The sequence below is a fragment of the Heteronotia binoei genome, chromosome 10 (genome assembly GCF_032191835.1).
Source record: "Heteronotia binoei isolate CCM8104 ecotype False Entrance Well chromosome 10, APGP_CSIRO_Hbin_v1, whole genome shotgun sequence".
Classification (NCBI taxonomy): domain Eukaryota; kingdom Metazoa; phylum Chordata; class Lepidosauria; order Squamata; family Gekkonidae; genus Heteronotia; species Heteronotia binoei.
The window spans coordinates 90,144,668-90,160,266 of record NC_083232.1 but is presented as its reverse complement, the minus strand read 5'-3'; the positions used below and the strand labels follow the sequence as shown (position 1 = coordinate 90,160,266).

Below are 15,599 nucleotides of genomic sequence, written 5' to 3'. Positions count from 1 at the left end.
GAAAGATACCATTGTTATTTCAACATGGGCTCTCCTTTGAAACTTGGACAGTAATTTACAGTGCAGAATCACACCTTTCCAGGACCCTTGACTTCAGTGGACTTAGAAGGGTGCAGGCCTGTTTAGGGTGATTGCACTGACATTCCCCTGAACCACAGAAGAGCACATATTCAAATACATTCATTTCTTTCCATAATGAAGGATCAACAACATTTCAATGAAGGACTCTGCTTTACCAAAAGTCACACCATTGGCCCATCTAGCTCAATATTATCTCTTCTGATTTGCAGAGGCTCTTCAGGTTTGCACAGAGAATGATCTGCTGCCTCCGATCATTTTAGCAAGGGAGGCCATGGACTGAGCCTGGAAGCTTCTACATGCAAAGAATGTGCCCCGGCATTACTTCCGATGGCCCTGTTGGGGGAGGGGTTTCCCCTGCCGGCCAGCTTCAGGGCAGCAGATTGGTGTCCTGTAGATCCCCTGGCCAGACTGGGGGCCTGGTGACCCTGGTGACCCTGCCTCAGTCAGATGGCCTTGTTGAGTAGGTTGTGGCAAAGCAGCACGGAGACTAGGGCTGGTTTCACACTGTGAAACTGGCACGATATTATCCCGATGGGAAAAAAACCCGCTTCAGTTTGATCCATTTCCAGGCTATCAGACAGCCGCTGTTGAAGCGGCAGGATCCCTGCAGTGGTATGTGGTCACCCATTCACTGCTAGCTGCGGAAAGGGTTAGGTTTTTTTAAAAAGTCCCCGTGTGTGCACCTCAGAGAGGGGTTGGGGGGGGGACCAACTGTGCAGGAAACGGCTTGGCGCGATCACACAGCTCTTCCACTTATGAGTCGCGCTGGGGCATTCAGACAGCAGCCAATTATGCAACTTTTACATCCGATTCAAGGGGATGATGCTGAGAAAATCCAGGTAGCTTTTTGATGCGGACAGGAGGCATCTCGAGACGGGGTGAGTAAAGGTGCAGCTCAGAGGGCAGATGTGCTTGTATGATCATGCACTTTTAATCTGAATGGGAGGCTAGGCTAGGGCGGGCCAAATCTCCTGTGTGAAACCACCCTAGGTCAGCATGCAGTTTTTGCCTGCTTACGCTCCAGTTCCACGCAGGACTACATTCCATGGGCACAAATCCAGATCCATATGCACAGGATCCCTCTGTGTACCCATGTATCTTTCCTTAACCTTACCACCCCATCGGCTCCTAGAATGGAGTGTTCATTTGAGCTGCCAATACACTGGACCTCCTTCTATAGTTTGAACAGACTGGGTGACTCAGAGATTTGGTAATTTTACTGGTGGTGCAAATGAGAGCTGTGCCAGGACCTGTTGCCAGGGAAATTGCAGAGCAGAGGCTCTTCTTCCTCATATGGATATTTTGCATGTATGGACTCCGGACTTCTGTTCTGCAGCCTACATCTCAGTATCAACTTGCATAGTTTATTCATTAGTTATGCTTGTATTTTGGGGGGGTGGTATTTGTGGGGGGAGCTATTTCTGTTCTCACGTGTATGCATTCAACTGACATTTAACTAGAGCTAAAAATATGCACGGGTTCTCAGCATCAAGAAGTTAGCAATCCTATAATCACTGACAAAAACTCCCTGTGTGTAGCTATTGAGACTGTACACTTGATTGATTGCATGGCAAGGGAGAAAAAAAGCCATGAACAGCAACCAACACAAATGGAAGCTCTCTTTCTTCCCATGTAGATCATGTTTGGAAAGGAACACTTTCTCCATTGAGGCACGTGTGACCATTCGTTTTGTGTGTGTGCATTCTGTAGTTCATTTGTTCAATTTATACCCTGCCCTATCCCAAAAATAGGCTCAGGGTGGCTTACATCATAAACCCAGAGATAAAACAGTAAAACAATAATAGGATCAATGATTATTGGAAAGGAGCCCAATGCGTCATGTCAGGAGATGATGATGATGATGATGATGAAGATAGATAGATGATAGATGATAGATAGATAGATAGATAGATAGATAGATAGATAGATAGATAGATAGATAGATAGATAGATAGATAGATAGATATGTACGTTACCACAAAAACTCATGTCCACAAAATATCAGAAGACAGCAAGGCACTGGGAAAGGGTTATAGACAAGAGAGGCCAGAATAATTTGAACGTCCATCCCCCTCAGGCAAAAGGTGATACCCTATGATACCATGATTAAAATAAATGGAAACATACCACATCTACTGAAGTTGTGTTTTATGTTTCCTTCCTTCCGACATCAAATCGACATCAAAGCTGGCTTATGGCAACCCCACGGGGTTTTCAAGGCGAGACACAGTCAGAGGTGTTTTGCCATGGCTTACCCCTGCACAGCGACCCTGTCTTGCCTTGGTGGTCTCCCATCCAAATACTAGTCAAGGCCAGCCCTGTTTAGCTTTCAAGATGTGATGAGCTCAGGCTAGAACTGGGCTCTCCAAGCCATGGCGTTTTTATATTTAGTAGAGTAGAAACTCAGAAAGAGTGCCAATGGGTGCCAATGGGTGATGAAGCCCTCCATTCTTCTGGATAGCAGCTATATTGTTGTTGTTGTTTTTGCCAACAAGTCACAGCTGACTTAAGGCAACTCCATAGACTGTCAAGGCAAAAGATGTTCAAAGGCAGTTTGCCATTACTTGCCTCTGTATAGCAACCCTGGGTTGTCTTAGGGATTTCTCATCCAAATCCTAACCAGGGACGACCCTATTTAGCTTCTGGAATCTGACAGGATCTGGCTAGCATGGGCCATCCAGGCCAACAGTTTATTATTTACAGAGGTCTTTTGTCTCAGATCTAGTATATAGTTACTAGGCTTATCTCCTTCCATAGCTTTCTACTTCAAACAATTTAGAAAACTACTCTTCCAGTTATATCCAAATCACCTTATTCTTAGCTCTAAGGCTCTTGGTCTCTAGAGGGACTAGATCCAAACAACTTTTTCAGCTGATAGAAATTGAAAGAAACAATGTTTGGCCACCAAAAAAGCAATATTGGGAATGGCACCTGAGTAATAATATGGAGGGGAAAGTATTGAAAAATACCATAGATTTATAACCTGCCCTTCTCTCTGAATCAGAGTCTCAGAATCAGTTTGGTGTAGCGGTTAAGTGCGTGCACTCTTATCTGGGAGAACCAAGTTTGATTCCCCACTCCTCCATTTGCAGCTGCTGGAATAGCCTTGGGCTAGCCATAGCTCTGGCAGAGGCTGTCCCTGAAAAAGCAGCTGCTGTGATAGCCCTCTCAACTCCACCCACCTCACAGGGTGTCTGTTGTGGGGGGAGAAGATATGGGAGATTGTAAGCCCCTCTGAATCTCTAATTCAGAGAGAAGGGCGGGGTATAAATCTGCAATTCTTCTTCTTCTTCTTCTTCTTCTTACAATCTCCTTGATCTTCTTCCCCCACAACAGACACCCTGTGAGGTAGGTGGGGCTGAGAGAGTTCTCAGGACAACATCTACGAGACCTATGGCTAACCCAAGGCCATTCCAGCAGCTGCATGTGGAGGAGTGGGGAATCAAACCCAGTTCTCCCAGATGAGAGTCCACACACTTAACCACTACACCAAACTGGCCCTCTTGAGTTGAAAGGCTAGCTGGATCCATCCCTACATCTGACTGTAAACCAGAGCATGTTGTAGTAATGCTGCTGGAAACATATTCCCCACATCTCTCTATACTGGCCATTATGTCTATATGTACTCACCATGTGGATTGGTAACATCATGCCTCCATACCAAAGCTGTATATTCCCAGAAGTCTGAAGAGCGAAGGTCTGGTAAATCATAACATGACTATGCTGGGCTACATGGCAAGGACCTATAGATGTTATGGGACACGAATGAGTCATAATGGGGAACTGTTGTGTCAGCTACCCCATGGCAACCATAATATGGATCTTGTGTCAGTGTTGGCAGTCTAAAGGCAAACCGTTAGCTGTGCCAGGAAGCAGGCAAGAAGAAATAGGGACAGACAGAGGGCAGCTCCAAAAATGCCTGGATTATAAATTGTTCAGAAGGAATAACAGTATCTATACAGAGAAAGGTAGAACCATAGTGTTTCTTTTGGAAGCATGGCCCTACCACTGATTAGCTTCCTTTCCCCATTGTGCTAAAGACATTATTACTTCTATATTAACTTTGGGAAAAACTCATCTTTCTCTGATTTCTCTGTTCCTTTGCATAGGTGTCCATGTTCGACTTCAAAACTTTAATCAAACTTTACCCTTTTCGTTTAATTTTCCCTAGAATAATTTACTCCCTACTTCAGCCTCTTAGGAACAACCATTGTGACAAAAGAAACAATATGCACAACCACTATAGTTCTCTCTTTATTTTGTCTACTTAGACACCCCTGTTTGAGGCTGTGATTCTCAGGACAGGGGTCTCTGTGCGATAAAGGAAAAGGAAAGGTCCCCTGTGCAAGCACCAGTCATTTCCAACTCTGGGGTGATGTTGCTTTCACAATGTTTTCATGGCAGACTTTTTACAGGGTGGTTTGCCATTGCCTTCCCCAGTCATCTACACTTTCTCCCCAGCAAGCTGGGTACTCATTTTCCCAGCCTCGGAAGGATGGAAGGCTGAGTCAACCTTGAGCCAGCTACCTGAATCCAGCTTCCGCTGGAATCGAACTCAGGTCATGAGCAGAGAGTTCAGACCGCAGTACTGCAGCTTTACCACTCTGCGCCACGGGGCTCCTCTGTGCAATAAGCAGACCACTAAAATCAAATAACCATGATCCTACAGGAGAAGAAGGAAAAACTTTATGAAACACCCCCTCTCAAATCTGAAACCAAACTATAGCAGAGTCCATTATAATTCTCAAATAACTTGTACAGCCTGTCCAACTTCCCCTCAAATAACAAATCTGTTCTGAAAGGTTATCTTCTCCATGGCTTGACTGGAAATTTTTTTGTTGCAAACAAATGGGTTTCAAGACTATTCACACATTGAGAGCATCAGTTCACTGTTTCACTAGAGGACCATGCTCACTGGCTTCAAATTCATTTCAGCATTAACAGCACAGTGCATTCCTTAAAGTATGCCCCCCTCCCGCCTCCACCGTACTAAACCGTGACTCCAAAATCCAATTTACACATTAAAATATAATTTGCATTTTGGATATAGTGTTGCCTTACTGCTGGACAACTACCGCAGAAATATCCCACAATTCTCTGTGCTTTTCTGCTTTATCTGTGGCTTATCTTAAATATGGTGACAGCTCTGCATGCTGAGGTTTTTTTCGTCTTGATGTTGTTCACAAGTGAACAGCAAGGCAACAAAATGCTCTGTGAGCCAAAATACACTTTGCAATCAGGTGTCTTCCTTACAGGTTGGTCTCCTGTCTTGCAGGATGGACTGCCACTGTGACACCAAAGAAAGACAAGATTAAAAAACAAGCAAAACAAGAGCTCATTTCACTGACCTGTTTTTCATTTTCATCCTCCAGCTTCAGCCTGTCCTCTATGCAGTTCCTGGCCTGAAGGAAAGCCTTCCTCTGTGCCCTCTCTGTCAAAATCCTCACAAAGACCCCATACAAATTTACACTGACAAAAAGGATAGCATTGGCCACAAGCTGTAAGAGGAGAAAGAAGGGGACAAAAGAGAAATATTATAACACACGCATTCTTGCACAGCTCTCGAGTTGTTATCATGTCTAAACATCCAGCCACGTCCATAACTTTATTCCAGTGCAAAAGAAATGTGTCCTACTCATCAGAGGTCATAGCAACTTGCCACAAACCACTGACACATCTGGTCCACCACTGTCCACTTTTGACTGGCAGCTGTTCACTCCATCCTGCAAGTTATCAGTCACCTTTTAAACTGGAGATGTTAGCAAGTGGACTTGGGACTTCCGAGCAAAGCATGTTCTCTACCACTGAGCTACAGCCCTTCTTAAAACTGCCTCAAGGGCCATGAACCTTAAAGCTGGCACCTTCTAGCCAGGCACTAAGACCTAGTGAGCTACCTGATACTGAATCCATGCTAACAAGTCTTAAAACAACATAATCATCAGGACCAGCTAGCAACTGGCCAAGGGGGACAAAGGGTTTGGAGCACTGAGTCATGTATAGAACAGTTTGAAATAGAATGCAGCAACCTGGTTGCCAACCCCCAGGTCTGGAATTTGAGCAAACTTTATCGTTTTGAGGGCAAAAAATCCATAGAGTTTCACACAAATACCAGAGCATCCCCATGCAATGTACCCAACACTATAATGTCATTTCTGGGGGGCATCATCATGTTGGGGACATCATGTGACATCCCCACCCACTCCCAGAACACCCCCCAAATGATGATGCCCCCCCAGAAGTGACATTATAGTGTTGGGTACATTGCATGGGGATCCTCTGGTATTTGTGTGAAACTCTATGGATTTTTTGCCCTCAAAATGATAAAGTTTGCGCAAATACCAGATGGGCAAGGGGACCTGGCAACCCTAGTTTGAAAGTAATAATGCAAGAAGGCAGGGGTCCCAAAACTGGTGCCCATAGGGGCCATAGCACCTATTCACTCCTTTCCTGGCACCTGTCAAGTGCCCTTATGGCTTCTGATTGGGAATATGCTGACTGGGAATATGCTGTAGTTACTATGAGGATTTTGCTTAGCATCACTTCCTGACATTGTGCGGTTGCCCACATCTCCTAGGTCAGCCATTTTGTAGTTGGCTCTGCATCTTGTGGCAGCCTTTTTGGCTCCACCTGACGGTTGCCAGCTCCAGGATTTTGGAGATGGAGCTTGGGGAATGTGGAGGTGGGGAAGAGACAGACTTCAGTGGGGTATAATGCTACAGAGTCCACCTTCCAAAAGAGCTGGGTTTTTCCCCCCAGAGAAACAGATCTCTGTAGTCTGGAGACCAGGTATAAATCTGGTAGATCTCCAGGCCCCATCTGGAGGATGGCAAGCCTGCAATGCTCCCCCCTATCTCTCCCATTTGTTGTAACATAAAACTGAATTCAGAGCATAGGAGAGGAGAAGTCGGGAAGGAGACTAGAAAAGGACAGGAGACGAACTGGTGGTAACCTTTTTGCTGTTAATTCTAAACGGGTCATTTTGTAGAAAAAAAGGTGCTAGAGCTCATTGCCACAAGCCATTTGCATAATTCATTTGCATATGCCACACACCCCCGATATCACCGGAAGGTGTACTAAATTTTATCAGCCCAGCATCTACCATAAAATGCTTCTTGAGTTATAATTGTCATAATCAAACCTTACTCCCACCATGCTTTTTAAATGACTTTCTCCTATGTGGCCTCAGTAGCATGAGGAAGATTTCCATTTGTCTGCTTTATAGGTTTGGGTTATTTTCCCTCTTTTTGTGAGGAAAAATATTAGAAAGTTTGTCAAATCTTATGAGTTCAGCAAAATTCTCACAGGGGGTTTGAACAGCTTGCTGGGGGTAAAGTGCAGATGACTGGGGAAGGCAATGGCAAACCACCCCGTAAAGCCTGCCGTGAAAACACTGTGATGTGACGTCACCCCGGAGTCGGAAACGACTGGTGTTTGCGCTGGGGACTACCTTTTAAGAAAGAAAGAGCACAATGAAATGTAGAGGTTCAAGAGCTCCACTCCTGCGAGCTCCTGACCAAAACGAGGCCTGAATCTAGGTAGACACTTCAGACTGTTAAGATGGAAGCTTTAATTCCAGGAGAAATCACCACAGTTAAGAAGTGGGTGTGGGTAGCTGTGTTTTAACCAGCTTTAGCCTGTAAACCATCCACCAAGGCAGCCCCATGCATAGTTTAGGCCTGCTGTTCATTGAGCCAGCATGAATAATGAACTGGAAGGAGCTTGTGTTTCCAGCTCTTGTGGCTGGAGGAAGAAGCGTGGAAATCGGAATGAAATGCAAATCAGCACAAGGATGCATGCTCCAGTTACCAGACAGTCTGAAACAACTGCTGAGTGCTGAAAGCTTCTTCCAGCACAACAAAGGCCTAAGAAACTCCATTTCTGTTGCAGATTCTTAACCCGATGATCATGATGCTCAGAAAAGTTACCAAGTGTCATCATAATCCAATTTCTGTGCCAATAAATAGGATGGGTCCCCATAAGTAAAGAATAATAAGTATAATAAGAACAGTATAATAAGTATAATAAGAACAATAAGTAAAGAATCAAAACCCTTGGCTTTTTGCATGAGAAAGCCAATTGCTTCAAATTTAACTGCAACACAGAATTGCTTCAAATGTTGGATTCAGAAATAGAATATAAATGTTTCTTTCAAGATTTATAATGCTGTATATATGGGATGGCTTTGTGGGTGGAAATAAATAAGAGTCCAGTGGCACAAGAGAACTAACAAATGTTTTATTCCAACTAATAAAAATGATAATAAAGATGTAAAATTTCCATAAATTTTGAAACCATAGTCATGGGGACATTTTTTCTGCATTTTTTTAAAAAAAAAACTTCAGGGGAAATTAAAATATATGCAGGGCTTTTTTTGTAACAGGAAGTCCTTTGCATATTAGGCCACACACCCCTGACTGGAGCTTACAGTAGGCCATGTACTAAGAGCCCTGTAAGCTCTTGGAGGATTGGCTACATCAGGGGGGCGTGGCCTAATATGCAAAGGACTTCCTGCTACAAAAAAAAAAAAATCCCTGAGCATAGGCATACTTGCCCTATGCCCAAACTAGCCTGATCTCATCAGATCTCAGAAGCTAAGTAGGGTTGGTTGAGGTTGAGGTTAGTACTTGGATGTTCAGGGTCATGATGCAGAGGCAGGCAATGGCAAGCCACCTCAGAACACCTCTTGCTTTGAAAACCCTACAGGGTGTCACCGTAACTTGTGACTTGATGGCAAAAAAGAGGAGAGGAGAACTTCCCCTGTACCTGAACAATTCTCACCTCATGAAACCAACCCCAGTGGTGACATGCAAGGTTCTTTGAGGACCATGGACATCCCCTTTTATTTTTGCCATTCCAGGCAGGAGTTTTTAGTGACCTTCCATGAATGGCTGCTGGGATACATTTGGTTTGATGGATCATAAGTTGTAGAGGTCCACATCATGTTAGGTCTGGGAATCTAAGTCTTTTGAGTCTTTAAAAATAAATGTATTTATATAATAGAATGCAAGATTTCACAAGGAAACACTGCTTTCTGCCTGGCTTCCCTTCCTGGACTCTGTAATCTGATTGGCTGTTATTGAACCATGAAGACATCACAAACATCCTTTCTGTATTACCATGGGAAAAAGTTCCAGAGACTTCTGCAACCAGTCTTTTTGTCATGAGCGGCATGCTGATGCACAGCAGAGACCAGAAAGAACACATTTCACAAACTGAGGGGTCAGATAGGAACCAAATAGTTCTGCCCCAAAAAAGAAACAGCTATTCTTTATACCCAGAGGTCAGCTTACTTCAATGTATCATGTTACGCAAAGGTTCCTTTCCATACTTTTAAATTCACAATTACCCACACAGATCTGACCTGAAGCTAAGAACATATGAAAATAATTTTACTATTTTTATTTATTCATTTACTTATAGCCCATCCTTCTCACAGGGACTCACTCAATGCAGATTACAGAGTGCATCAGTACAAGCAACACAACAGGATACTCTTATCAACAATACATAGGACTTTTTTTGTAGCAGGAACTCCTTTGCATATCAGCTTATAGTAGGCCCTGTACTAAGAGCCCTGTAAGCTCTTGGAGGATTGGCTACATCAGGGGTATGTGGCCTAATATGCAAAGGAGTTCCTGCTACAAAAAAAAACCCTGACAATACACAAGAATTGTAGAAATCTGGAAGCAACCAGAAACCTAAAAGGCAGAACTGAAGCACAGCACAAATGTTAATATGACACGTTAAGCAGTGTAAAATTTACACAGCAGAATCCCATTCACAGCAGGCTATACAAAGCAGTATAGCCCACAGTCCCTAATCAATTATTTGTCTGTAACCCATCCTGTACAGTGCAACTCCTTGACCCATACAAAAAGTCCCTCTTAAATAATTCAACTTAATGTTGGATACATGGTTCTCTCCTCCATTGTATCTTCACAACAACCCTGTGAGGTAGGTTAGGCTAAGAGACTGTGACTGGCCCAAGGTCACACAGTGAACAGTGTGAGGACTGGAACATGGCTCACCCAGATCCTAGTCCAATACTGCTACACTACATTTTATTTATGAGAAAACTGGTATTTCACCTCTCTAAACCTGCTCAAGGCTCACAGCTAAAACGGTAAAACCAAGCAAGTTAGAAGCTGACAGTGAAAAATTCTGCAGATAAAACAAATCAATAAAACAAGCTTAGCCAACAAAGGAAATTAAGACCAAGACAATAAAAACCACCAATAAAAACAAGCCACGACATAAAAGCACATAAAAATAAAAAAGAACAGTCTAAAATGATATTGATATAACAGTCCATAAACAGTCCATAAATCAGCTTAAAAAGATGGACCCTCTTAGTTAAACAGCCTGGTTTGAGGACTGTGCATTACTTGACCCTGCTGTACTTTGGCACTAGATTGTAGACAGGTCAGTGTTAATGGTAATATATGCATTGCCTCCCTGCTCCCAAAATAAAACTTGGGGGGAGGGGGGAGTTGCCTGCCGCAAGCTAGTACTTTCTGTAGAACGTAGCTTCATTTCAAAACTAAAACAGAAAAATGGAGTGTTGTGTTATTCTTACATTGTTTTTTCTTTCACTGCCACAGTTCCATAGAAGCTTCTCCACCGACTGCACTTCAAGGGACAGTTACTTGGCAATGTTTTTGGATGCATAATTGACTTTTGATCCTGACATGGCTATGTCAGGCCCGATAAATCACCTGTTTGTTGGCAAAGTTAATTACTACATCTGGCACTTACGCTGGAGTGTTATCACAGAGAACACAAGGGATGTGATTTCCCTGGTAGTCAGTGTCCTCTTTCCACAGGAAACACCAGCTAAAAACATTCTAAACAGGCTTCGTAGTTGGGGATACACTGTGCGGTAGAATCATTTGTTCATTTCGTTCTCGCTATTTTCTCTTTTGCTATAGTGGAATTCTGGGACTGTGTGAAATGACTGCAAGCTGAAGACGGTGACTGCAAATCGCAGTGTCATGATTAAACTGAGTGAAGATCATTCATCTATGAAACAGGTCACAGATTATATTCCTTGCTACAGTGTGGAGCTAAAAGACTCCCAGGAAAACATTTGGTATCTCAGCTATGGCTTGCTATAACTTTATTTACTCAAAATAATCTAGTCCACATTTTAGCTCTTAAAATACTCACGCCAAGCAGTTTACTGTAGGTTGGATCCAGCCAGCTTTTTCACTCAGCCTTACCCAATTCTCCTCTATACTACAGCCCCTATCTCATATAGCTTTTGCAAATGCAGGTCCAATGATTCTTGGCATAAACCTTTGTGGTGGTCCAAGAGGTCATCTCTTTCCTTCCAAAAAAGCTGTCTGGATCCAGTCCAATGTCAATAAAAGACTTAATTCATAATATCAACATCACAATAAATGGATAGAGGACAGATTAGAATAGCAAAACAATAAGGTAAGGAAAAAAGGTAAAGATAGTCCCCTGTGCAAGCACCGAGTCACTACTGACCCATGGGGTGACATCACATCATCACGTTTTCTTGGCAGACTTTTTACAGAGTGGTCTTGCCATTGCCTTCCCTAGTCATCTACACTTTCCCCACGGCAAGTTGGGTACTCATTTTACCAACCTCAGAAGGATGGAAGGCTGAGCCAGCAACCTGAACCCAGCTTCCTCTGGGATCGAACTCAGGTCATGAGCAGAGCTTGGACTGCAGTATCGCAGCTTACCGCTCTGCACCATGGGGCTCCTAAGGTAAGAAGCAGATGTCCAATTATCTGTGGAGCCATCAAAAATTAATTACTTTACACCTGTCAAATTTTAAAAAAAAATTCTGAAAACCAGAACTGAATATGTCCCTAACTCCCTACAGGTTAATTAGCCCAAATTACCAGAGAAAAGCAGGAAATGATGGCCACTTGGATTTACTTACAAGAAAAATACACTTAGTCTAGGGTTGCTAACTTCCAGATGGCACCTGGGGATCTCTTACTATTACAACTGGTCTCTAGTTGACCAAGATCAGTTACCCTTGAGAAAACGGCTGCTTTGGAAGGTGAACTCCATGGCATTGCACCCTGCAGAGGTCTCGCTCCTTCCTCAAACCCTGTCCTCCCCAGGCTCCACCCCCAAAATCTCCAGGTATTTCCCAACCCAGAGCTGGCAACCTTACTTTAGTCCAAATCTTCACTCTTGTTTACTTCAATCCTATTTGGCAGCTGAGGGAGAGGTAGTGGCAGAGACTCAAATGGCAGGGAATGGATGGAGCTCATGGCTTGTTCTCTCCCCCTGTGCTAAGTAGCCAGCCTGTCTGCCTGCCAGTAGACAAAAACAACGGCTTTGTTTGCCTATGCTGGCAAGCAGGGAACAGATAGATGTAGTCCAACAGACAGTGCTGGATTAAACCCTCTGGAGACCTGTAGGCAGAATATCTTGGGAGCAATGTTCCCTCTAAGCTGCAGTCTTGGGAACAAAACTTCTACTTTGTGAGCGACTGGTATTACAGTCGTGAGCTGCTGCATCAATTAGTGTGCTCTGGAGTCATCCTTCCTGAGCGAAGACAAAAATGCGTGAGCTGGAGGCTAAAAATCTGTGAGCTAGCTCACACTAATTCAGCTTAGAGGGAACACTGCTTGGGGGCCCCCTTGCAAATTATCTCAGAGTCGGCACACCTGCCCTGCTGCCTGTGGCCCCCTACTTCAAAAGCCCCTTCGACAAAGCAGCGGAGGACAGGCAGAGAGAGGCAAACTTGGCACCACCGCCAGCAGCAGCTGCACCAGGCAAGTCGGGCAAAGAGTGGCTCAGTTGCTGGCTGCATGTGCAGCCAGGGAGGGCTGCGAGCGAGGGGGGAAATGGGAAGGAGCCAGCTCGGGGCCCCTAAAGGCGTGCCTACTTGGCCTAATTGTTAATCTGGCCCTGCCAACAGATCTATTTGAAGAATGTGGGGAGGGGAAGAAATGAAGGATTAAGACTTTTGCTCTAAACTATTACAACTGGTCTCTAGTTGACCAAGATCAGTTCCCCTTGAGAAAATGTATGAGATATCAACAACCCTGAAGGAATCCGATCACGCCTATGTATGAGAGAACAGCTGATTCAGCACCTGAGATCTCTCAGAAATATTTATTGCATTTAAAACCTTCTGGGGAAAGGACCCAAGTTTACATGAAAAGCAAGGTTGTGTCCAGGGCTTCTTTTTTGTAGCAGGAACTCCTTTGCATATTAGACCACACACCCCTGATGTCGCCAATCCTCCTGGAGCTTACAGTAGGCCCTGTACTAAGAGCCCTGTAAGCTTTTGGAGGATTGGCTACATCAGGGCTGTGTGGTCTAATCTGCAAAGGAGTTCCTGCTCCAAAAACCCCCCTGGTTGTGTCTCAGTTTCTAAATAAGACAGGAGTGCTCCAGCAAGGAGAACTAACCCTCATTTCACATCATGACCTTAACTCACTGATAAACCGATGATTTGAAGCGTTTTTGTTTTTTTCTCTGGCCAAGTTCCAATCTCAAAGGGCAGCTGGGTTCAGAGAAAAAGGATGACATTGAATTAGCACAGTAAGAAGAGATGTGGAGAAAGGCTTTGCTCTCCATCCTGAAACTGTAGGAAGCTGAGGTCACCCCCCACCCCTTCAATTCTTTCTTTGAGGATCCTGCCAATTCAGGCTTCCCCACGCTTAGTTTTAATTGTCTGTAGAACAAAAATGCTTTCTCCTGTCTGCCTGAAATTTGGGTGATATGTACAACCCCTGCAAACTTTTATCCCTGATGGAGACATTCTCAGAATTTATTTCCTGACTTTAATTCCCATATTTAAAAACACAAATGAGTTTTCAAAATGATGAAAGTCTCGACGTAAAGTCTGATTTGTTCACATAAGGCGAAAATGTAAACTGACCCCTCCCCCCCCCAGAATACTCCAAAACTTCAGACAAGCAAGGACATTTCAAGGATATTGTCTACAAGAAGATGTGGTTGGGTTGTCAGCTCCAGGTTGGTAAAATCTCAGAGATTTTGGGGGTGGAACCTGAAGATGGTGGAGTTTGGGGAGGAGAGAGACTTCAACAGGGTATAATGTCATAGAGTCCACCGTCCAAGGTAGCCATTTTCTCCAAGTGATCTCTGTTGCCTAGAGAGCAGTTGTAATCCCAAGAGATCTCCAGCCACAACCTGGAAGTTGCCAACCTTAAACTGTGGCAACCCCGGAATTATGGAATACTCTCCACAGCAGATCTGCTTGTCTCCTTCTCTTGCTTCTAATTGGAGGGAAATCAAAAACTTTCCTACTCAACAAGTTTTTGAATTTTAATATTTTAAAACTCTTCTGGCAATAGTTTATATGGGGTTTTTTTTGGGGGGGGGGGGGGTTGCATTTTACAGCAATTGTTTATTTTAATTTTTAAAATTCTGTCAGCGACGGTGTGCAAACCACAAATGTAAATAAATAAACATACACAAAACTATGTTGTTGTTTTTTAAAAAAAACACTTTAACATCGTCTTATTCACCTTCTCAGGATGAAGGCAAACCCCTGGTTTGGCACAATACAGTCATCAATATACCCGGTTTATAGGCCCATTTTTTTTTTTTTTTGCCCTGCTGTTATCAGTGATCAAACAGGGTTCTGCAACTTTCAGAAGCACTAGCAAAAACCCTGCCATTTGTGGTTCACCAGATTTGAAGTCTGTCAAATGTGGTTCATAGTAGTGCAATGAGTCTGCACACCACAGGCAGCAATATAACCATCTACTCTAAAAAAAATTGTCCTCTCTCATAAGAGCCTTGCTGGATCAGACCACTGCTCTATCTAGTCGAGCATCCTGTCTCTCACAGTGGCCAACCAGTTCCTCTGGAGGGCCAACAACAGGGCGTAGAGGCTGATGTCTTCTTAAGAACATCAGAAGAGCCCTGCTGGATCAGACCACTGGTCTATCTAGTCGAGCATCCTGTCTCTCACAGTGGCCAACCAGTTCCTCTGGAAGGCCAACAACAGGGCGTAGAGGCTGATGTCTTCTTAAGAACATCAGAAGAGCCCTGCTGGATCAGACCAATGGTCCATCTAGTCCAGCATCCTGTCTCACACAGTGGCCAACCAGTTCCTCTGGAGGGCCAACAACAGGGCATAGAGGCTGATGCCTTCATAAGAACATCAGAAGAGCCCTGCTGGATCAGACCAGTGGTCCATCTAGTCCAGCATCCTGTCTCACACAGTGTCCAACCAGTTCCTCTGGAGGGCCAACAACAGGGCATAGAGGCTGATGCCTTCATAAGAACATCAGAAGAGCCCTGCTGGATCAGACCAGTGGTCCATCTAGTCCAGCATCCTGTCTCACACTGGGGCCAACCAGTTCCTCTGGAGGTTCGCCAACAGGGCAGAGAGGCCAAAGCCTTCCCCTGATGCTGCCTCCTGGCGCAGGGTTTCGGAGGTTGACTTCCTCTGAATATCTCCAGCCACAGTATAATTGCATTTGTAGACCATCTCCCTGACAGGACATTTATTTGAGTCCCAGTGCTGGTAACTGGTTTGTTTAGAATACAGA

At 44.2% G+C, this 15,599-nt stretch overlaps 1 protein-coding gene across 2 annotated transcripts in view; it reads right to left on the bottom strand.

Moving 5' to 3' along the window:
* The window catches only part of ADCY1 (adenylate cyclase 1), a 260,520-nt gene that overhangs the window by 156,869 nt on the left and 88,052 nt on the right, over positions 1–15,599 (bottom strand). For both annotated transcript variants that reach the window (XR_009555859.1, XM_060247765.1), the window contains exon 2: positions 5,430–5,579. Coding sequence is in view for 1 of the 2 variants with exons in the window: in XM_060247765.1 (XP_060103748.1) it covers positions 5,430–5,579 (150 nt within the window). In the remaining variant the exon portion in view is untranslated. The remainder of the gene's footprint in view (positions 1–5,429; positions 5,580–15,599) is intronic.